The following is a 24631-nucleotide window of genomic DNA, read 5'->3' on the forward strand; positions in this document are numbered from 1 at the left end:
AGCACACTCTGTTTGTACTTGATCCCAGACTTCTTCTACACACCATCTTCATCAAATTCCAATTCAGCCTCTGCTTTCCTCATTCTCTTCGACCTCTTCTTTCTCTTTTTCCTCCCCCATTCCCTCTCGAAATCCATGTTTCCATGTCCCTGTCCCAATATTTTTCTCCTCCTGGCTTTGCTAGCGGCCTGGTGGCATCCCGATGTAACTCCATCTCATAATCATCCTGTTCAACTCGAAAACGTGTCTTCTACAGGCGCCGACATTTTGAGAGAATGAGCAGTGGCACAACTCCCAAACAGCCTACTCTCTTCGAATGTTCTCTCAGACAGGATCAGATTGCCTGTCAGGCGCTGTTCAGGGCTTAAATGCCCCACGAGCGCAATGATTTGGTAAAAAACTGCGTGCGCTTTTACGTGTAGGAGCAAGCATGACCAGAGATCACCAGGGCGCGTAGGATGTCGGCAAAGCTAGGGAACGTGCGGACAGACTTGTGCCACTATCGTATATAAGTCGGTGACGAGAGAGGGAGGGGAGCAAGTGCTGAACATTCTTCTAAGCATACAGTTCAGTTTGACACTAAAGGGAGATACGATAACCTATTTGGCACCAAACAGGAATTACGGTAAAATAGCCTATATCATTTTACTATTGTTAGCCAACATTTGTATTTGTTAATTTAGCATGAGAAGGGATGTGTTTATAGACAGATTTATTTATAGACTTTAGTCAGTAGTAGTCAACAGGAGGACGCTCTGTCAGAATTAGTGGTGTATAGAGTAGAATAGGATGAAATGTACCACTTTCTAAAATACATCATCAGGTCAATATCAATCTAGGGAAACGTTGATTTCTTTCTCATTTGAAAATTAGAGTTGAAACTGATAGTGAGATAAGGGAGAAAGGAAGAAGAAGAGGGAGGGTTTTATCATCATATATTTTGCTGCTCAACCCAGATAGTCTACTGTACAGTGATGGTTGAATTTGTGCATCCACAGGTAGAATATACTCTGCTGTCTGTGCAGCTGCTAGGCTTGATGTGCTTCAGGTGTTTTAGTTCGTCACTTCTAATGTATTAAAATGCTTCTGTTTTTATTTTTTCTCTGCAAGGTGGTTCCTCTGCAAACTGCTGTTTGGACTGCCTACATTGTTAACCTTGCAAATGAGAGCCTAGTTTTGGAAGGAGAAACTCAAACAAAGTATTTAACTTGGAGTTATTTGATCTTTCCTGCGGAAGTCAGACAGTGAAACATAATTCAAGATGGAGAATATGGAAGATGGGAAGGTAAGCAACACATTAGGTCTGTCATCTTCTCACATCTAGTATTCTCCAGTGCTTGACTTGGACTGAAATAGGTGCTGGTACTCATTTTGGGTGATGGTACTATTTAGATTTAGATGCAGGAACTTCCCAATACTTTTGAGCTAATATTCTATAGAAGGTGCAGGAACTTAAGCAGTAGTAATTTTGAGGTGCAGGTACTCAGCTCTGGTGAGCTACTGCCCAAGTCGAGTACTGGTCTTCTCACAGAGTTACTGATTCCATCATATGATTTTATTAATTTATTCATGTTGCTTATTTTTGTTGTTGTTGCAATTACAGTTTTTAACGTTTCCTTCCACAACATAACAATGCAATTGAAATACATCACCATTTGAACCACATTAGTTACTCTACCATCACACCAGTTGTGCAACAGTATTTATACTACTAGTCTTCTCCTTTGAACAGTACACATTCATTTATCTCTGGTGACTATTTCATAAACAATCCTCATCCACCAGCACTGTTTCCTGAGGAAGAGTAGAGCAATGTTTTTTTTCGCTCCCTGTCTTTGTCTCCCTACCTTTAATGAGTCAGTCAGAGAATGGTATTTACGAGAAGGAGACGGGTGAACACTGCTTTTCCTCTCTGGCATGTAGAAGAACAGGGGCTGGGGTGGAAGGGAAGTGGGAGAGGAGAGAGGAAAGCGAGAGAGAGGGGGGATAGTGAAGGAGAAAGGGGATTGGTGGATGCTACAGATACAGGTGGCGTGTCTGAACTTGAGCGGGTCTGTTTTATTCTCTGGCCTGTACCTGCATGTAGGACTAGGAGAGACAGACAGAATGAGGGAAGAGACAGTGATATGTAGTAAGGGAGGTGGGTATAGCAAATGATGTGAGTAGAAAGGAGTAGAAAGAGTCACATGATAGAGGGAGCAATAGCAATAGTAATAGTGTGACAGAGGGATAGAGTTATAAGCTCTAGAGGCCTAGATTGGCCATCAGACACCCAGACACCATGATGAACCCGGTGACCTCAGATCTCCATACATTGACTTAGCAACACAAGGCTTTCCTTACTCTCTATCACTTACATAAAGAGCCCCTAACAACACTGCTAACCTAGTCATGATTACACTCTTAAACCACTCTACAATACAGATGGATTGGATGCTTATTGTTACCAGATGCTTCTTCATATGGTTGTCTATCTACAACATGGCTTGTCTTTTGAAACAGGTTGCACAATGTTGATTGTCTTCCTCTTCTTTGTGGCTGTTAGGCAATGAGACTTTCCTACCAACCGTTGATGTGAAATTCTGAAACAGGAAAGGGCCTTCCACAAACTGTTACCATAAAGTTGAAAGCACAGAATCATCTAGAATGTCATTGTATGCTGTAGTGTTAAGATTTCCCTTCTCTGGAACTAAGGGGCTTAGCTCGAACCATGAAAAACAGCCCCAGACCATTATTCGTCCTCCACCAAACTTTACAGTTTGCACTCAGAAGTACGGGCTGGATACAAATACACTCACCAGCCTGTCCTCCAGCCCGTACCTCAGGAGACAGTCCAAACACACTCACCAGCCTATCCTCCAGCCCGTACCTCAGGAGACAGTCCAAACACACTCACCAGCCTGTCCTCCAGCCCGTACCTCAGGAGACAGTCCAAACACACTCACCAGCCTGTCCTCCAGCCCGTACCTCAGGAGACAGTCCAAACACACTCATTAGCCTGTCCTCCAGCCCGTACCTCAGGAGACAGTCCAAACACACTCACCAGCCTGTCCTCCAGCCCGTACCTCTGGAGACAGTCCAAACACACTCACCAGCCTGTCCTCCAGCCCGTACCTCTGGAGACAGTCCAAACACACTGTCAAAACTTGGTGATTTACACAACATCTGTTTTACACAAATCTATAAAGATTTACATAATCTGATGGGGATTATTATTTTGAAGGGTACCCTGTTTTACCGTCTTTACATATCTTACTTCACTTGTAGTAGGCCTATTCATTCAGTTTTCAGCTTGTTTTAGATGACTGGGTATTGTAATGTCACAAGGCCAGAGTGTCCTTCCTAGCGAAATACAATATGCCTGATTAGTACTATCACAGAACATAACACTGTTATCAGTGTAACTTGGGTAATGCAACCCTTAGAGCATTTTATTCTTATGGCACCGGCATCTGTGTTTTTAGTGTTAGCCCCGGTTACCTGTGTCAGTTGGTCTTTGATTTGAAATATTTTCCAGGATAAGGCCTTTAAGTTATGCCTCCTACACCTACAGTACCAGTCAAAAGTTTGGACACACCTATTCATTCAGGTTTTTTACACTTTTTTTGTACTATTTTGTACTATTTTATTTGTACTATAATCATAATCAGTCACCTGGAATGAATCTCAATTAACAGGTGTGCCTTGGTAAAAGTGAATTTGTGGAATTTCTTTCCTTCTTAATGCGTTTGAGCCAATCAGTTGTGTTGTGACAAGGTAGGGGTGGTATACAGAAGATAGCCCTGTTTGGTAAAAGTCCATATAATGGTAAGAACAACTCAAATAAGCAAAGAGAAACGACAGTCCATCATTACTTTAAGACCTGAAACTGGCTCTCATGGAAAGGAAAGGAAGACCCAGAGTTACCTCTGCTGCAGAGGATGAATTCATTAGAGTTAACTGCACCTCAGATTGCAGCCCAAATAAATGCTTCACAGAGTTCAAGTAACAGACACATCTCAACATCAATAGACTGCGTCAATCAGGCCTTCATTGTCGAATTCCTGCAAAGAAACCACTACTAAAGGACACCAATAATAAGAAGAAACTTGCTTGGGCCAAGAAACATGAGCAATGGCCATTAGACCGGTGGAAATCTGTCCTTGGGTCAGATGACTCCAAATTTTAGATTTTAGATTCCAACCGCTGTGTCTTTGTGATAATCAGAGTAGGTTAACAAATGATCTCCGCATGTGTGGTTCCAACCGTGAAGTATGGAGGAGGAGGTGTGATGGTGTGGGGGTGCTTTGCTGGTGACACTGTCAGTGATTTATTTAGAATTCAAGGCAGACTTAACTAGCATGGCTACCACAGATTTCTGCAGTGATACACCATCCCATCTGGTTTGCGCTTAGTTGGACAATGACCCAACACACCTCCAGGCTGTGTAAGGGCTATTTGACCAAGAAGGAGAGTGACGGAGTGCTGCATCAGATGACCTGGCCTCCACAATCACCCGACCTCAACCCAATTGAGATGGTTTGGGATGAGTAGGACTGCAGAGTGAAGGAAAAGCAGCCAACAAGTGCTCGGCAAATGTGTGAACTCCTTCAAGACTGTTGGAAAAGCATTCCAGGTGAAGCTGGTTGAAAAAATGTCAAGAGTGTGCAAAGCTGTCATCAAGGCAAAGGGTGGCTACTTTGAAGAATCTAAAATCTAAAATAGATTTTGATTTGTTTTTTTGGTTACTACATGATTCCATGTGTTATTTCATAGTTTTAACGTCTTCACTATTATTCTACAATGTAGAAAATAGCAAAAATGCTAACTTTGGTCCAAACTTTTGACTGGTACTGTATATTAGGACCGTTATGATTTTACATTCCTGTACACACGTAGCCTATAGCTCATAACATTAAGACAAATGAGATGATCGTGGACTACAGGAAATGAAGGCTGAGCATTCTCATCGACAGTGCTGTAGTGGAGCAGGTTGAGAGCTTCAAGTTCCTTGGTGCCCACATCATCAAGAAACTATCATAGTCCAAACACACCAAGACAGTCGTGAAGAGGGCACAATAACGCCTATTCCCCCCCAGGAGACTGAAAATATTTGGCATGGGTCCTCAGATCCTCAAAAAGTTCTACAGCTGCACCATCAACACCATCCTGACTGGTTGCATCACCGCCTGGTATGGCAACTTCTCGGCCTCAGACCGCAAGGCATTACAGTGGATAGTGCGTATGGCCCAGTACATCACTGGGGCTAAGCTTCCTGCCATCCAGGACCTCTATGCCAGGCGGTGTCAGAGGAAGGCCCTAAAAATGGACTAAGACTCCAGCCACCCTAGTCATAGACTGTTTTCTCTGCTACAGCAAGGCAAGCGGTACCGGAGCGCCAAGTCTAGGTCCAAAAGGCTTCTTAACAGCTTCTACCCCCAAACCATAAGACTGCTAAACAGCTAATCAAATGGCTATCCGGACTACTTGCATTTACCTCTACCTACATGTACATACTACCTCAATTATCTCAACTAACCTGTGCCCCCACACATTGACTCTGTACCGGTACCCTCTGTATACAGCCTCTCTACTGTTATTTAATTGTTGCTCTTTCATTTTTATTTTATTTATAATTTTCTTATTTTTTAATTTAAATGTGTATTTATTGTTTTATTTCATTTTTTTTTTACTTCAGTTTATTTTAGTAAATACTTTCTTAACACTTTATTGTTGATTAAGGGCTTGTAAGTAAGCATTTCACTGTAAGGTTGTATTCGGCACATGTGACAAATACAATTTGATTTGAATTGAGTTGATTACAAGACTGTTTTCAAACTTCAAAACAAATAGTTTTATTTGTACCCATTGTGTTACACTATGACAATTCTAGTGCCTGACAGAAACAGTCTGGCCAGTCAAAGAACCAGAGTTACATATATCAGTACAAGAACAGACTGTTCAGTCCAGGACAATACAACACAAAGCACTCTGTCTTGGTGACACTGCTTTCACACTGTGATATAAAGGGAACTGCCAAAATAAAGGAAACACCAACATAAAGTGTCTTAACAAGGCATTGGGTCACCTCAAGCCAGAACAGTTTCAATAAACCTTGGCATAGATTCTACAAGTGTCTGGAGGTGACACCATACTTCCATGAAAAATTCCATAATTTGTTGTTTTGCTGATGGTGGAGAAAAACTCAGGCACCTCTCCAGAACCTCCCGTAAGTGTTCAATTGGATGGTGGTACTGTCATCCTGGAAGAGACCACTCCCATCAGGTTAGAAATGATTCACCGTAAATTGAAGGTGATCACTCAGAAAGGCTGGGTATTTATTGGTGTTTACCTTGCCCTCTATTGGATTGAGTGGACCTAAACCATGCCAGGAAAATGCACCTTCACACCATAACTAAGCCGCCAGCCCAGAACCCTCAGTTACTCAAGTGTTTCCTTTATTTTGGCAGTTACCAGTATGCCCACTGTTCACTCAAATCAATCTATCAATGTCCTGTGCAGGTTCACTGAGCCTGTGTGTGATAATGTTATTGATACTGCCATGCCGTGTTATTGTGTCATTTTGGTGAAATATGTAGATCTTATATCTGTTGACACGGTGGACCGAGACCATATGACATAATACTGCTCTCCCGAGAGGAAGCTCACTGTGTCTCCTGTAGCAGACATACAGACTAAACCAGGGTTTCTCAACTGATTTTGCCTCGGAACCCAAATTGAACCAGGTTGTCTCAGTTGCGACCCAATATTTGCATCGCAAAAAGGATTCGGCAATATATAATCTATAACTTTTTTAAAATGCTATATTAAAGGTAAATGTAGCAATTATATGACAAGAGAACAATATTCCCACCTCTTTCATTGTCATTAATTACATTTTGCACAAATTCTTGATGAAGAACGTGAATAAACTCACTGGCTTGAGATCATAAAATCAACCAAAATAGTGCTGCTAATCTGTACATTGATAATAGTGTGGTTGAAGAAAAATTAGGTTAGGAGATTAAATTATTTAAAAATGTAAGTTCATTATAATTTCTACAGCCTTTCTATCTGGTTTAAGTTGTTTAAGTTCAGACTGGAGAATTTCTTCATTTAAAAAAAACCCACTCAGACACCCACAACCCAATCTCCCGTGACCCAAATTTGGGTCAGGACCAATCAGTTGAGAATCACTGGACTAAACAACACCCATTGATTGGTTATAATGAAAGTCTGTTATGTGGAGCTGCTGGATATTTGACATCACTGCCTTATGCTGTGTTTGTCACGTTCGTTGGAAGCATACACGGACCAACGTGCAGCGTGATCTGGGTTCCACATCTTTTTTTATTTAAAGTAAGTGAACCACACAACAAAACAATAAAGAATTAATGAACGAAACAAACAACGAACCGTGACAACAGAGGTGCAACATGCACTAACTCAAAACAATATCCCACAAAACACAGGTGGAAAAAAGACTACCTAAATATGATCCCCAATTAGAGACAATGATAACCAGCTGCCTCTAATTGGGAACCATATCAAGCATACCAACCTAGAAATATGAAAATTAGAATACCCCCCTAGTCCCGCTCTGACCTTAACACCATAGAGAACCAAGGGCTCTCTATGGTCAGGGCGTGACAGTGTTTATGTAGGAAATTAATATATTAGTATCTGGTTCAAAGACGTATAAGGTTTTCAAAGTAGCAAAAAAATGAAACAGCAATTACAAATTCCCTAAAAGGCTTTTTTTATGTTCATTGGACAAATTCGAAAATCAAATTCGAAAATCTATGAAAATATTTTTAACTTCATCCTTTGAGATTAGTTTTTGTCTCTCTGAGTCAACAAAACGAAGTTATTGTATTTTAATATGAAATACTGGTGTTATCAAATCAAATCAAATTTTATTTGTCACATACACATGGTTAGCAGATGTTAATGCGAGTGTAGCGAAATGCTTGTGCTTCTAGTTCCGACAATGCAGTAATAACCAACAAGTAATCTAGCTAACAATTCCAAAACTACTACCTTATAGACACAAGTGAAAGGGGATAAAGAATATGTACATAAAGATATATGAATGAGTGATGGTACAGAGCGGCATAGGCAAGATACAGTAGATGGTATTGAGTGCAGTATATACATATGAGATGAGTATGTAAACAAAGTGGCATAGTTAAAGTGGCTAGTGATACATGTATTACATAAAGATGCAGTAGATGATATAGAGTACAGTATATACGTATACATATGAGATGAATAATGTAGGGTATGTAAACATTATATTAGGTAGCATTGTTTAAAGTGGCTAGTGATATATTTGACATCATTTCCCATCAATTCCCATTATTAAAGTGGCTGGAGTTGAGTCAGTGTGTTGGCAGCAGCCACTCAATGTTAGTGGTGGCTGTTTAACAGTTTGATGGCCTTGAGATAGAAGCTGTTTTTCAGTCTCTCGGTCCCAGCTTTGATGCACCTGTACTGACCTCGCCTTCTGGATGATAGCGGGGTGAACAGGCAGTGGCTCGGGTGGTTGTTGTCCTTGATGATCTTTATGGCCTTCCTGTGACATCGGGTGGTGTAGGTGTCCTGAAGGGCAGGTAGTTTGCCCCCGGTGATGCGTTGTGCAGACCTCACTCCCCTCTGGAGAGCCTTACGGTTGTGGGCGGAGCAGTTGCCGTACCAGGCGGTGATACAGCCCGACAGGATGCTCTCGATTGTGCATCTGTAGAAGTTTGTGAGTGCTTTTGGTGACAAGCCGAATTTCTTCAGCCTCCTGATGTTGAAGAGGCGCTGCTGCGCCTTCTTCACGATGCTGTCTGTGTGGGTGGACCAATTCAATTTGTCTGTGATGTGTACGCCGAGGAACTTAAAACTTACTACCCTCTCCACTACTGTTCCATCGATGTGGATAGGGGGGTGTTCCCTCTGCTGTTTCCTGAAGTCCACAATCATCTCCTTAGTTTTGTTGACGTTGAGTGTGAGGTTATTTTCCTGACACCACACTCCGAGGGCCCTCACCTCCTCCCTGTAGGCCGTCTCGTCGTTGTTGGTAATCAAGCCTACCACTGTTGTGTCGTCCGCAAACTTGATGATTGAGTTGGAGGCGTGCGTGGCCACGCAGTCGTGGGTGAACAGGGAGTACAGGAGAGGGCTCAGAACGCACCCTTGTGGGGCCCCAGTGTTGAGGATCAGCGGGGTGGAGATGTTGTTGCCTACCCTCACCACCTGGGGGCGGTATACGGTATGACAATATTTTGTTACCATGAATACACTGGAACAGAATAGGATTCGCATCCATTAAATGTTATTAGTAGTCTATTAATAGTAGGCTATACAATGATAACACTTAATCAAAGTTTAAAAGTTAAATTAACCCCCTCTCCCTTTCTCTCTCAAACATGTTTTGTTACTATTTCCTTGCTAATGTTAATAATAATCACGTAACTATAATTTGAGCCTGCGGCAACACTTTACGTTGCATTAAGTGGCATTATTACACAATTATTACATGATAGTTAATGTTGTATTTATGCATTGTTACACTGTAACTGGTAAATTTCAATTCAATGCAGGTACACAAATGCAATTTCAAGATGCCTACACAAAATAGCTACATAAAATGCCCATCAAACTACTTGAATTCAAACTTGTACAGTCTTGATTTTTCATAAAGTGCCCCAAATATGAAGCAGCTATTAACTAATATAATTCATAATCCATTTTTTATCCATAATTGTGTGTGTGTGTAATATTATATTAACCAATATAATCCATCAGTATTACCTTAACTGCAGTGCAATAAAACATTAACTACAGTGTAATAATGCAACTTAATGTTAAGTGTTATCCACCCAGCTTTATACCCCATTCTGTTGCTGACAGAAGCATGAAACCATGAAAAAAATACCTTGCTTTTCTTCTGGCTAGTATTTTCTCCCTAGCAACTGGATCTGCGTTAATCTTTTGTCTGTGTCGTGCAGCCCTCTCCTTATTACACAACGACATCTACAGTATAAAGATAATGTGCCTTGAAAAAACCTTAAAATGCCGTAAAATAGTTTAAAATGATAATATTCAGTATTAATACAACAAGTAAATATGAATTAAATATGAATTCAATTTAATGATTCAATGTTGTAAAAAATAACATGCGGTAACAAAGCTACTGTCATTCAGAATAACGAGTGACATTGTGGTATAACATGAAACTTTTGTTGTGCTGAAGGACAAGTGTGATACTGAAGGATGGATTTCATACATAAACATATTTAACAAGCAGTTCCTTGGCCACCTACAGTTGAAGTCAGAAGTTTACATGCACTTAGGATGGAGTCATTAAAACTAATTTTTCAACCACTCCACAAATTTCTTGTTAACAAACTATAGTTTTGGTAAGTCGGTTAGAACATCTACTTTGTGCATGACACAAGTCATTTTTGTCACGCCCTGACCATAGTTTACTTTGTATTTTCTATGTTTTGATTGGTCAGGGTGTGATCTGAGTGGGCATTCTATGTTACATGTCTAGTTTGTCTAGTTCTATGTTCGGCCTGATATGGTTCTCAATCAGAGGCAGGTGTTCGTCATTGTCTCTGATTGGGAACCATATTTAGGTAGCCTGGGTTTCACTGTGTGTTTGTGGGTGATTGTTCCTGTCTATGTGTTTTTCACCAGATAGGCTGTTTTAGGTTTTCGTTACGTTCATCACGTTCTTTATTTTTGTAGTGTTTGCATTGATTCGTGTTTTACGTTTGTTCATTAAAACATGGATCGCAATCTACACGCTGCATTTTGGTCCGACTCTCCTTCACATACAGAAAACCGTTACAGAATCACCCACCACCAACGGACCAAGCAGCGTGTCAACAGGCAGGAGCAGCGCGAGGAGAAGCGCAATAAGGATTTCTGGACATGGGAGGAAATCCTCGACGGGAGAGGACCCTGGGCTAAACCAGGGGAGTGTAGCCGCACTAAGGTGCAGCGGGAGAAGAAACAACAGGAACAGCCCAAGGAGTACAGTATGGAGTATACTACTTGGGAGGAGATCGACAGGTGGGCGGCCGACCCAGGGAGAGTGCCGGAGCCCGCCTGGGATTCGCTGGAGCAGTGCGAGGAAGGTTACCGTAGAATGGAGGCGGTGAAAGCAGAGAGGCGCTGGTATGAGAAGGCAGCACGGCGACGCGGATGGAAGCCTGAGAGGCAGCCCCAAAAATTTCTTGGGGGGGGGCTAACAGGGAGTATGGCTATGCCAGGTAGGAGACCTGGGCAGACTCCCTGTGCTTACCGGGGGGCTAGAGAGACCGGACAGGCACCGTGTTATGCAGTGGTGCGCACGGTGTCTCCAGTGCGGGTGCATAGCCCTGTGCGGTATATTCCAGCTCCGCGTGTACGCAGCTGGTCCCCAGTGCGTCTCCTTGGGCCGGTTTACATGGCACCAGCCTTGCGCTCGGTGTCTCCGGTTCGCCTGCATAGTCCAGTGCGGGCTATTCCACCTCGCCGCACTGGCAGGGCGACCGTGAGTATTCAACCAGGTAAGGTTGGGCAGGCTCGGTGCTCAAGAGCTCCAGTGCGCCTGCACGGTCCGGTTTTTCCAGTACCACCTCCACACCCCAGCCCTCCGGTAGCAGCTCCCCGCACCAGGCTTCCTGTGCGTGTCCTCGGCCCAGTACCACCATTGCCAGCACCACGCCTCAGGCCTACAGTGCGCCTCGCCTGTCCAGCGCTGCCAGAGCCTTCCTCCTCTTCAGCGCTGTCGGAGTCTCCCGCCTGTTTAGCGCTGTTAGAGCCTTCCTTCTCTACAGCGCTGCCGGAGTCTCCCGCCTGTTCAGAACTGCCAGTTTGCAAAGAGCTGCCAGTTAGCATAGAGCTGCCAGTTAGCATAGAGCTGCCAGTTAGCATAGAGCTGCCAGTTAGCATAGAGCTGCCAGTCTGCAAGGAGCTGCCAGTCTGCAAGGAGCTGCCAGATAGCATAGAGCTGCCAGTTAGCATAGAGCTGCCAGTTAGCATAGAGCTGCCAGTCTGCAAGGAGCTGCCAGTCTGCAAGGAGCTGCCAGTCTGCAAGGAGCTGCCAGTCTGCAAGGAGCTGCCAGTCTGCAAGGAGCTGCCAGTCTGCAAGGAGCTGCCAGTCTGCATAGAGCTGCCAGTCTGCAAGGAGCTGCCAGTCTGCAAGGAGCCGCCAGAGCTGCCAGTCTGCAGGATGCCGCCAAAGCTGCCAGTCTGCAAGGAGCCGCCAGAGCTGCCAGTCTGCAAGGAGCCGCCAGAGCTGCCAGTCAGCATGGAGCAGCCAGGGCCGCCAGTCAGCATGGAGCAGCCAGGGCCGCCAGTCAGCATGGAGCAGCCAGGGCCGCCAGTCAGCATGGAGCAGCCAGGGCCGCCAGTCAGCATGGAGCAGCCAGGGCCGCCAGTCAGCATGGAGCAGCCAGTCAGCATGGAGCAGCCAGAGCAGCCAGTCAGCATGGAGCAGCCAGAGCAGCCAGTCAGCATGGAGCAGCCAGAGCTGCCAGTCAGCATGGAGCAGCCAGTCAGCATGGAGCAGCCAGAGCTGCCAGTCAGCATGGAGCAGCCAGTCAGCATGGAGCAGCCAGAGCTGCCAGTCATCATGGAGCTGCCAGTCATCATGGAGCAGCCAGTCAGCATGGAGCAGCCAGAGCTGCCAGTCGACCAGACTCTCCCAGATCTGCCAGTCGACCAGACTCTCCCAGATCTGCCAGTCGACCAGACTCTCCCAGATCTGCCAGTCGTCCAGACTCTTCCAGATCTGCCAGTCGTCCAGACTCTTCCAGATCTGCCAGTCGACCAGACTCTTCCAGATCTGCCAGTCGACCAGACTCTTCCAGATCTGCCAGTCGACCAGACTCTTCCAGATCTGCCAGTCGTCCAGACTCTCTCAGATCTGCCAGTCGTCCAGATTCTCCCAGATCTGCCAGTCGACCAGATTCTCCCAGATCCGCCAGTCGACCAGATTCTCCCAGATCCGCCAGTCGACCAGATTCTCCCAGATCCGCCAGTCGACCAGATTCTCCCAGATCCGCCAGTCGACCAGATTCTCCCAGATCCGCCAGTCGACCAGATTCTCCCAGATCCGCCAGTCGACCAGATTCTTCCAGATCTGCTAGTCGACCAGGATCTGCTGAAACCGCCAGCCAGCCAGGTTCTGGTAGTTTCTACTACCTGCCTGGGCTTCCTCTCAGTGCTGAGCTTCTTCTCAGTGCTGAGCTTCCTCTCAGTGCTGAGCTACCCATCTGTCCCGAGTTACCTCTGTCCCGAGCTGTCCCTCTGTCCCATGTTATCATTGTGGTGGGTAACCTATTTAGGGACGTTTAGGAGGGGGATTAAAACTGTCATGGAGTGGGGTCCACGTCCAGCGCCAGAGCCGCCACCACGGACAGATGCCCACCCAGACCCTCCCCTATAGGTTCAGGTTTTGCGGCCGGAGTCCGCACCTTGGGGGGGGGGTACTGTCACGCCCTGACCATAGTTTACTTTGTATTTTCTATGTTTTGATTGGTCAGGGTGTGATCTGAGTGGGCATTCTATGTTACATGTCTAGTTTGTCTAGTTCTATGTTCGGCCTGATATGGTTCTCAATCAGAGGCAGGTGTTCGTCATTGTCTCTGATTGGGAACCATATTTAGGTAGCCTGGGTTTCACTGTGTGTTTGTGGGTGATTGTTCCTGTCTATGTGTTTTTCACCAGATAGGCTGTTTTAGGTTTTCGTTACGTTCATCACGTTCTTTATTTTTGTAGTGTTTGCATTGATTCGTGTTTTACGTTTGTTCATTAAAACATGGATCGCAATCTACACGCTGCATTTTGGTCCGACTCTCCTTCACATACAGAAAACCGTTACAATTTTTCCAACAATTTTTTAAAGACAGATTATTTCACTTATAATTCACTGTTTCACAATTCCAGTGGGTCAGAAGTTTGCATACGCTAAGTTGACTGTGCCTTTAAACAGCTTGAAAAATTCCAGAAAATTATGTCCTGGCTTTAGAAGCTTCTGATAAGCTAATTGACATAATTAATCTGTACAAACAATAGTACACAAGTATAAACACCATGGGACGACACAGCCATCATACAGCTGTATGATGAGGTACTTTGGTGCGAAAAGCGCAAATCAATCCCAGAACAACAGAAAAGGACCTTGTGACGATGCTGGAGGAAACAGGTACAAAAGTATCTATATCCACAGTAAAAATAGTCCTATATCGACATCACCTGAAAGGTTGCTCAGCAAGGAAGAAGCCACTGCTCCAAAACCGCAATAAATAAGCCAGACTACGGTTTGCAACTGCACATGGTGACAAAGATTGTACTTTTTGGAGAAATGTCCTCTGGTCTGATGAAACAAAAATAGAACTGTTTGGCCAATAATGACCATCGTTATGTTTGGAGGAAAAAGGGGGAGTCTTGCAAGCCGAAGAACACCATCACAACTGTGAAGCACGGGGGTGGCAGCATCATGTTATGGGGTGCTTTGCTGCAGGAGGGGCTGGTACACTTCACAAAATAGATGGCATCATGAGGCAGGGAAATTATGTGGATAGAAAATTATGCGGATATATTGAAGCAACATCTCAAGACATCAGTCAGGAAGTTATAGCTTGGTCGCAAATGGGTCTTCCAAATGGACAATGACCCCAAGCATACTTCCAAAGTTGTGGCAAAATGGCTTAAGGACAACAAAGGTAGTGGAGTGGCCATCACGATGCCTTGACCTTAATCCTATAGAAAATGTGTGGGCAGAACTGAAAAAGCGTGTGCGAGCAAGGAATCCTACAAACTTGACTCATTTACACCAGCTCTGTCGGGAGGAATGGGCCAAAATTCACCCAACTTATTGTGGGAAGCTTGTGGAAGGCTACCCAGAACGTTTAACCCAAGTTAAACAATTTAAAGGCAATGCTTCCAAATACGAATTGAGTGTATGTAAACTTCTGACCCATTGGGAAAGTGATGAAAGAAATAAAGCTGAAAAAATAATTCTCTCTACTATTATTCTGACATTTCACATTCTTAAAATAAAGTGGTGCTCCTAACTGACCTAAAACAGGGAATTTTTACTAGGATTAAATGTCAGGAATTGTCAAGAACTGAGTTTCAATGTATTTGGCTAAGGTGTATTTAAACTTCCGACTTCAACTGTATATAAAGTAATGACCTTGACCTATAAAGATTATCCTTACTTTTCATATTTAATATAGCTTTTTATAAAATAGTAACATTAAAAGTTTGATTTCTGTGTTGTACTGAAGGACATGTGTTTTTGATACAAAGGTTACTAGAGGGTGAAAAGGTGAAATCATCAAATATTTCAGAGAGATTTACTGACCTCATCACATTGATAGAGGTTCTTCAATAGGTCTTCTTTGTGATGTCACACACTGTCACATGATTACCATCATGTATTTCTTTCATCACGTTCCCATCAGACTGTTAAACAGCCACCACTAACATTGAGTGGCTGCTGCCAACACACTGACACTGACCCTGACACTGACTCAACTCCAGCCACTTTAATAATGGGAATTGATGCGAAATTATGTAAATATATCACTAGCCACTTTAAACAATGCTACCTTATATAATGTTACTTACCCTACATTATTCATCTCATATGCATACGTATATACTGTACTCTATATCATCGACTGCATCCTTATGTAATACATGTATCACTAGCCACTTTAACTATGCCACTTTGTTTACATACTCACCTCATGTATATACTGTACTCGATACCATCTACTGTATCCTGCCTATGCTGCTCTGTACCATCACTCATTCATATATCCTTATGTACATATTCTTTATCCCCTTACACTGTGTATAAGACAGTAGTTTTGGAATTGTTAGTTAGATTACTTGTTGGTTATTATTGCATTGTCGGAACTAGAAGCACAAGCATTTCGCTACACTCGCATTAACATCTGCTAACCATGTGTATGTGACAAATACAATTTGATTTGATTTGATATGCTTTAAAATGGCTTTTTTATCTTTGTGATACTGAATGACATTGATGAAGCGCAAAAGTCCAGACAAAAGTTATTCAAGATTTTAAATATTTTTTAGATACTGTATGTTGCCCATTATTCTATATATTGTTGTCAACAAACACAATTATGCCATGCGTGTTAATTTGTATTTTTAGGATGAATTTCTAAATTTTAAAAACACTGTTATCATTAGAATTTTAACCCGGAAAGTTACACTGAAGGACATTTTGACACAACTCCCTTAATTGAATAGTTTGCAACACAAATATTTATGGGTCAAAAGAAGGGTAAGAGTTGAGTGATTTAATATTATATTTATACATATTTATATTTTTATGTTAAATTTAAATGTCTCGTCTTTGACCCATCTATGTGTAATAGTGTGTGTCATAAAGAGTAGCCTACCTTTGTGTAATAATAACTGACATACTGTCATGTTACTTTCCAATAGTATACATTCTCTGTCAAGAGATGTGGTATTTCAGATGAGTAGGTATGGTCCTTTAAAAGAGACCACATCAAACAGGGTTTCTTTCCCTGGTCTGGCCCAGGGCTTTGTATAGCAGACGTTCATTATAACCAATCAGCTTGGTGCTGCTATGTTGCCCAGCTTTAAATTGAAAAAAAATATATATATATTTCACCAGGTAGGCCAGTTGAGAACAAGTTCTCATTTACAACTGCGACCTGGCCAAGATAAAGCAAAGCAGTGTGAAAAAAACAACAATTCAGAGTTACACATAAACAAACATGCAGTCAATAACACAATGCAAAAATATATGTACAGTGTGTGCAAATGTAGAAGAGTAGGGAGGTAAAGGCAATAAATAGGCCATAGAGTCGAAATAATTACAATTTAGCATTAACACTGGAGTGATAGATGTGCAGATGATGATGTACAAGTAGAGATACTGGTGTGCAAAAGAGCAAGAGGATAGATAACAATATGGGGATGAGGTAGTTGGGTGTGCTATTTACAGATTGGCTGTGTACAGGTACAGTGATTGGTAAACTGCTCTGACAGCTGATGCTTAAAGTTAGAGAGGGAGATAGAAGTTATTTTTGCAGTTCGTTCCAGTCATTGGGAGCAGAGAACTGGAAGGAAAGGCAGCCAAAGGAAGTATTGGCTTTGGGGATGACCAGTGAAATATACCTGCTGGAACGCATGCTATGTGTGGGTGTTGCTATGGTGACCAGTGAGCTGAGATAAGGTGGGGCTTTACCTAGCAGAGACTTGTAGATGACCTGGAGCCAGTGGGTTTTGCGACGAATATGTAGTGAGGGCCAGCCAACAAGAGCATACATGTTGCAGTGGTGGGTAGTAAATGGGGCTTTGGTGACAAAACAAATGGCACTGTGATAGACTACATCCAGTTTGCTGAGTAGAGTGTTGGAGGCAATTTTGTAAATTACATCGCCAAAGTCAAGGATCGGTAGGATAGTCAGTTTTACAAGGGTTTGTTTGGCAGCATGAGTGAAGGATGCTTTGTTGCGAAATAGGAAGCCGATTCTAGATGTCATTTTGGATTGGAGATGCTTAATGTCTGGAAGGACAACTGACTGAACTCAACTCAACTGAATCATTCACTAAAATACCACAGCTAAAAATAAAAAATCTTCATGCCAGATGATTTCACTTGGTATTTGTTTAAGTAGTAGTTAGTATTAGCATATTAACGCATATTGGACTGGTAGAACAGCCGAACCCAATACAATAGGCCTCAACAGTAGAATAAAGTAGCATAAATCCATAGTAGCACAGAGTCTCTATTCTTCTCACAGTTCATCCTCAAGACTCCGGGTCGATCAGGATTGCGAAACATGGTTCCATTTCCACTGTTTTGTAACACCTAACCTAGCGTGGCAGTGTAGACAGTGACAGCTTGTGAATGCTCAGAGAGAAAGCAGAAGAGAGGGAGAACAATCACAAACAGACTGTTTCATTGTGTATTTTCTACTGTCACTGGGAACAACAAGAGCTTTGTGGGCCAAGACACTGGCTATGATGACAATGACAGAATTATTGTACACTACGTCTCCATCCATATGCATGAGACCAGTGGATATCTAATTTCCTGTTTCTCTCTCTCTCTCTCTCTCTCTCTCTCTCGCTATCCTTTTCTCTGTCACTTTCTTGTTATCTGTTTCTCTCTCTCTTTCTATTATTTTAACACCCCTCTCCCTCCATCACTGCCTCTCTCTCCCCGTTTTCACTCCCCCTCTCTCTTCCTCCCTCTATTCCTCCTCCATCCCCAGAAGAAGAAGGGAGTGACCTGTTACCTCCTCTACTGCATCACTACAGCTGTCATTGGCTCCCTGCAGTTCGGATACAACACTGGAGTCATCAATGCCCCTGAGCAGGTGTGTGTGTGTCTGTGTGTGTGTGTGTGTGTGTGTTTGTGCGCGCGCGCACACACACACACACACACACACACACACACAAACACACACAAACACACATGGATGTGCTGTTGTTTTCAACTTTGTCTCCCCCTTGTGGGCAGTCAGTGGTAGTACTCATGTGTATTGACTATAACAGTCAGGGCTGGAACAGGGCTGAAACAAATGCCTGCACCCTCTGTACATCTCCAGGACTAGGATTTTAGACCACTTGCCTAAATCCTCAGTGATATTCCCACCCTTTAACCTCTGAAGGTTCTAAGGTTCTGTCATCTCCACTCTCAGAAACTGCGACGGTTCTTCCAGAATGTGTCTATGGATCGTTATGGAGACCCCTTCTCCTCTGGGACTAACACCATGGTTTGGAGCTTCGCTGTGGCCATCTTCAGTGTGGGGGGCATGGTTGGGTCCTTGTCTGTGGGGGTCATGGTGGACAGGTTTGGGAGGTGAGTTAAGGACTAATGATACAAAGAAATGCAGATGTACAGTAAATGTGTGTGTGGAAGTGGTTTTGTATCTGTAATGACTTTGTACTGTTTTATTTATTTTATTCCCAGCACCACAATGAGAGGTGTGCGGCTTGTAAATATTTGCTCTCAAAGATGAGCCAAGGGCCCTTAGTCGATTCGGTGCTGTAATGTTAATTGAGGCTGTAATTTTAATTGAGGTCTTACCTCCTAACCTGGCCTCATCTCACATCACTTCATCACTGTTTATTTAGCAGGCCATTCATGGTCTCTGACAGGGCACTGGACTAAATGGCTTCCCCCATCTTTCTAACCACCACACATGTTTCCTCCCACTGTCCTTCTTTTCTTTCCCCTTTTCCTATCCTCCTCTCTCTCTCTCTCTCTCTCTCCCCAGGCGGAAGTCCATGCTCCTGGCCAACGTGCTGGCCCTTCTGGGTGGAACTCTGATGGGTCTGTCCAGCCTGTGTAAGTCCTTTGAGATGGTCATCATTGGCAGGCTGGTCATTGGCGTGTTCTGTGGCCTGTGTACGGGACTGACGCCCATGTACGTGGGAGAGCTGGCCCCCACGCACCTCAGGGGGGCCTTCGGCACCCTCCACCAGCTGGGAGTGGTCATTGGCATCCTGGTGGCACAGGTACCACAGAGAGGACCAGGCACTGGTTCACTTTCATTTAGGTTATTTTAGTTCAAACTCTACTGAGTTTATTGTAATTAATTGAACTTAATGTTATTGAGGTCAATTGATATAAATGCTGTTCATTTCACTGAATGTAAATGACCAATCTCATTTTTCTGTACAATCAAGTCAGTTAAGTCAGCTACCTTAAGCTTTAACCCTGGCCATCCTGTTGTCCCTCTCTCTGCTCTGTAGGTCTTTGGTCTGGAGTTTCTGCTGGGGTCAGACTCCCTGTGGCCCCTCCTGCTGTCCCTGACGGCCATCCCTGCTGTGGTGCAGAGCATCATGTTGCCCTTCTGCCCAGAGAGCCCCCGCTACCTCCTCATCAGCCTCAACCAGGAGGAGGAGGCTCGCAAAGGTCAGGGAGAGGAGACATGTTACTGATCATATTACACATAGGAGATGTTACTGATCATATTACACATAGGAGATGTTACTGATCATATTACACATAGGAGATGTTACTGATCATATTACACATAGGAGATGTTACTGATCATATTACACATAGGAGATGTTACTGATCATGTTACACATAGGATATGTTACTGATCATATTACACATAGGAGATGTTACTGATCATGTTACACATAGGAGATGTTACTGATCATATTACACATAGGAGATGTTACTGATCATATTACACATAGGAGATGTTACTGATCATATTACACATAGGAGATGTTACTGATCATATTACACATAGGAGATGTTACTGATCATATTGCACATAGGAGATGCTACTGATCATATTAAACCTAGGAGATGTTATGGATCATATTGCATAGCACTCATTTAGGGAACTTTATTATTTGACCGTTTTCTTAGAAACTATGTGGTGTAAAAGTATTTACATGACAATTACTCTGTTATTTATTTGGGATTCATTGGTATCAGAAAGTACCTAGTATTTAAAAAATATCTCGCCCTCCCTCCAGCCCTGGTGCGTCTGCGTGGCTGTGAGGATGTAAGTGATGACATCCAGGAGATGAAGGAAGAAGGGATGAAGATGGCCATGGAGAAGAAGGTCACTATTCCAGAACTCTTCCGTTCGCCAGCCTACCGTCAGCCAATCATCATCGCCATCATCCTGCAGCTCTCCCAGCAGCTCTCTGGCATCAACGCGGTGAGTAGACTACAACTCCCACAATGCAACATAATTAGGGAGTTCTTCCATACTACATAATTTAACTGAGGTAAACATCAGGGAAAAAACTTTAAGAGAAAATTGCGCCGGAAGAAATGGCAGCAGTTTTACGGGCGCCCAACCAATTGTGCTATTATGTGTTTTTTTCTCGTTATTTGTAACTTATTTTGTACATAATATTTCTGCCACCGTATCTTACGGCAAAAAAATAGCTTCTGGATATCAGGACAGCGATCACTCACCTCGGATTAAACAAAGATTTTTTCTTCAACAAGCAAGTCGCACAGACATTCTCCAAATACCCGACAGGGCCGACATCCCGGTTATTTGCAAGAGGAAGCGACGCAGGTACAGAGGACAAAGAGCAGGATGCCTGGTCAGGACCCGGAAAAGGCGAGTGGGAAAGCTGCCGTTACCGTCAATACTACTCGCCAACGTGCAATCATTGGACAATAAACTAGATGAGGTACGATCACGAATATCCTACCAACTGGACATCAAAAACTGTAATATCTTATGTTTCACGGAATCGTGACTGAATGACGACATGGATATTCAGCTAGCGAGATACACGCTGCACCGGCAAGATAGAACAGCACACTCCTGTAAGACGAGGGGGAGGTGGGGGGGGAGGTGGGGGGGGGGGGGCGGTCTGTGCATATTTGTAAACAACAGCTGGTGCACGAAATCTAAGGAAGTCTCTAGATTTATTGTGATAAATTGCAGGCCACACTACTTGCCTAGAGAGTTTTCAGCTCTACTTTTCGTGGCTGTTTATTTACCACCACAGACAGATGCTGGCACGAAGACCGCACTCAGTCAGCTGTATAAGGAAATAAGCAAACAGGAAACCACTCACCCAGAGGCGGCGCTCCTAGTGGTCGGAGACTTTAATGCAGCGAAACTTAAATCAGTTCTACCAAATTTCCATCAACATGTTAAATTTGCAACCAGAGGGGGAAAAAATTCTAGATCACCTGTACTCCACACACAGAGACACGTACAAAGCTCTCCCTCGCCCTCCATTTGGTAAATCCGACCACAACTCTATCCTCCTGATTCCTGCTTACAAGTTCAAATTAAAGCAGGAAGCACCAGTGACTCGGTCTATAAAAAAGTGGTCAGATGAAGCAGATGGAACAGACTGGAACATGTTCCGGGATTCTTCCGATGGCATTGAGGAGTACACCACATCAGTCACTGGCTTTATCAGTAAGTGCATCGAGGACGTCGTCCCCACAGTGACTGTACGTACATACCCCAACCAGAAGCCATGGATTACAGGCAACATTCGCACTGAGCTAAAGGGTAGAGCTCCCGCTTGCAAAGGTGCTGCTATGCCCTGCGACGAACCATCAAACAGGCAAAGCGTCAATACAGGGCTAAAATTGAATCATACTACACCGGCTCCGACGCTCGTCTTATGTGGCAAGGCTTGCAAACTATTACAGACTACAAAGGGAAACACATCCGCGAGCTGCCCAGTGACACAAGCCTACCAGACGAGCTAAATCACTTCTATGCTCGCTTTGAGGCAAGCAACACTGAGGCATGCATGAGAGCATCAGCTGTTCCGAAAGACTGTGTGATCACGCTTTCCGTAGCCGATGTGAGTAAGACCTTTAAACAGGTCAACATACACAAGGCTGCGGGGCCAGACGGATTATAAGGATGTGTGCTCCAGGCATGTGCTGACCAACTGGCAAGTGTCTTCACTGACATTTTAAACATGTCCCTGATTGAGTCTGTAATACCAACATGTTTCAAGCAGAACACCATAGTCCCTGTGCATACCGCCCAAAAAGATCCACAGATGATGCAATCTCTATTGCACTCCACAATGCCCTTTTCCACCTGGACAAAAGGAACACCTACATGAGAATGCTATTCATTGACTACAGCTCAGCTTTCAACACCATAGTACCCTCAAAGCTCATCACTAAGCTAAGGATCCTGGGACTAAACACCATCCTCTGCAACTGGATCCTGGACTTCCTGACGGGCCATCCCCAGGGGGTGAGAGTAGGTAGCAACACATCCGCCACACTGATCCTCAACACTGGAGCTCCCCAGGGGTGCGTACTCCCTGTTCACCCACGACTGTATGGCCAGGCATGACTCCAACATCATCATTAAGTTTACAGACGACACAACAGTGTTCACCGCCAATGACGAGACAGCCTATAGGGAGGAAGTCAGAGACCTGGCTGGGTGGTGCCAGAATAACAACCTATCCCTTAACGTAACCAAGACTAAGGAGATGATTTTGGACTACAGGAAAAGGAGGACCGAGCACGCAACCATTCTCATCGATGGGGCTATAGTGGATCAGGTTGAGAGCTTCAAATTTCTTGGTGTCCACATCAACAACAAACTAGAATGGTCCAAACACACCAAGACAGTCGTGAAGAGGGCACGACAAAGCCTATTCCCCCTCAGGAAACTAAAAAGATTTGGCATGGGTCCTGAGATCCTCAAAAGGTTCTACAGCTGCAACATCGAGAGCACTGGTTGCATCACTGCCTGGTACGGCAATTGCTTGGCCTCTGACCGCAAGGCACTACAGAGGGTAGGGCGTACAGCCCAGTACATCACTGGGGCTAAGCTGCCTGCCAACCAGGACCTCTACACCAGGCGATTTCAGAGGAAGGCCCTAAAATTGTCAACGACCCCAGCCACCCCAGTCATAGACTGTTCTCTCTAACTACCGCATGGAAAGCGGTACCGGAGTGCCAAGTCTAGGACAAAAAGGCTTCTCAACAGTTTTACCCCCAATCCATATGACTCCTGAACAGGTAATCAAATGGCTACATGGACTATTTGCATTGTGTGCCCCCCCAACCCTCTTTTACACTGCTGCTACTTTCTGTTTATTATATATGCATAGTCACTTTAACTATACATTCATGTACAAACTACCTCAGTTGGCCCCGACCAACCAGTGCCCCAGCACATTGCCTAACCGGGCTATCTGCATTGTGTCCCGCCACCCGCCACCCACCACCCGCCAACCCCTCTTTTACGCTACTGCTACTCTCTGTTTATCATATATGCATAGTCACTTTAACTATACATTCATGTACAAACTACCTCAGTTGGCCCCGACCAACCAGTGTCTGTAGGTAGCCTCGCTACTTTTATAGCTTCGCTACTGTATATAGCCTGTCTTTTTACAGTTGTTTTATTTCTTTGCCTACCTATTGTTCACCTAATACCTTTTTTTGCACTGTTGGTTAGAGCCTGTAAGTAAGTATTTCACTGTAAGGTCTACTACACCTGTTGTATTCGGCGCATGTTTACTGTTGTTTTATTTTATTTTATTTAAGTTGGACAGAGAGTTTTTCCTTCTCTTAATCCATGACCCCTGATCTAACAATACATGACAGTTGGAAGCAATATGGTGGAAACCTATCCAGCCCTTTTATAAATTAGTAATGAAGGAAAGGAAATGAGGAAAGAGAAGCATAACCACAGATTTCAAAAGAATAAGTTCACAATGACCTTTTCCAGATCAAGTTATTGCGTATAGGCATATGTAGTAGGACGTGTAATGTTGCAACTCACACAGTTCTACAGAAGTCACAGTTCAGCGTTAGAATACTGAAACTAAATGATTCAGTGAAGAGATGCCAACATAGACTGTCAAGGCACCACCTCCTCTTCAGCCCAGAGGCTGAGGAAGGAAGCGTTTGATTAAGTGGAATGGATGTAGCATAATAACATGATTGGCTAGCGAGATGATCACCCTAAGATCTAATGGAGATGGCGCAATTACATTTACACTGGGCCTAATTCAGATGGATGTTATAGGGCACGTTTACTGAACAATGTGTTTGTTTCATGTGATTGTGTTTTGCGTTTCGTGTTTTGTGTTTGATGTGAACATAGATATATATAGTGTAATGGTTGTTTATTGATGTGTATATAGATATATATAG

At 43.8% G+C, this 24631-nt stretch overlaps 1 protein-coding gene across 2 annotated transcripts in view; it reads left to right on the forward strand.

Annotated features, from left to right (window-relative positions):
* Positions 1–217: 217 nt before the first annotated feature.
* LOC110509082 (solute carrier family 2, facilitated glucose transporter member 3) overlaps positions 218–24631 on the forward strand; it is a 28156-nt gene continuing 3742 nt past the window's right edge. Inside the window, exons 1-7 of one of the 2 annotated variants that reach the window (XM_036968776.2) lie at positions 218–625; positions 1111–1285; positions 18255–18359; positions 18684–18844; positions 19263–19503; positions 19741–19903; positions 20485–20672. In XM_036968776.2, the coding sequence (XP_036824671.1) occupies positions 1262–1285; positions 18255–18359; positions 18684–18844; positions 19263–19503; positions 19741–19903; positions 20485–20672 (882 nt within the window). In that variant the 5' untranslated portion in view covers positions 218–625; positions 1111–1261. The remainder of the gene's footprint in view (positions 626–1110; positions 1286–18254; positions 18360–18683; positions 18845–19262; positions 19504–19740; positions 19904–20484; positions 20673–24631) is intronic. The other variant, XM_036968780.2, reaches the window with a different exon arrangement.

The sequence above is a fragment of the Oncorhynchus mykiss genome, chromosome 3 (genome assembly GCF_057628025.1).
Source record: "Oncorhynchus mykiss isolate SJ-2025 chromosome 3, ASM5762802v1, whole genome shotgun sequence".
In the NCBI taxonomy this organism is placed as follows: Eukaryota; Metazoa; Chordata; class Actinopteri; order Salmoniformes; family Salmonidae; genus Oncorhynchus; species Oncorhynchus mykiss.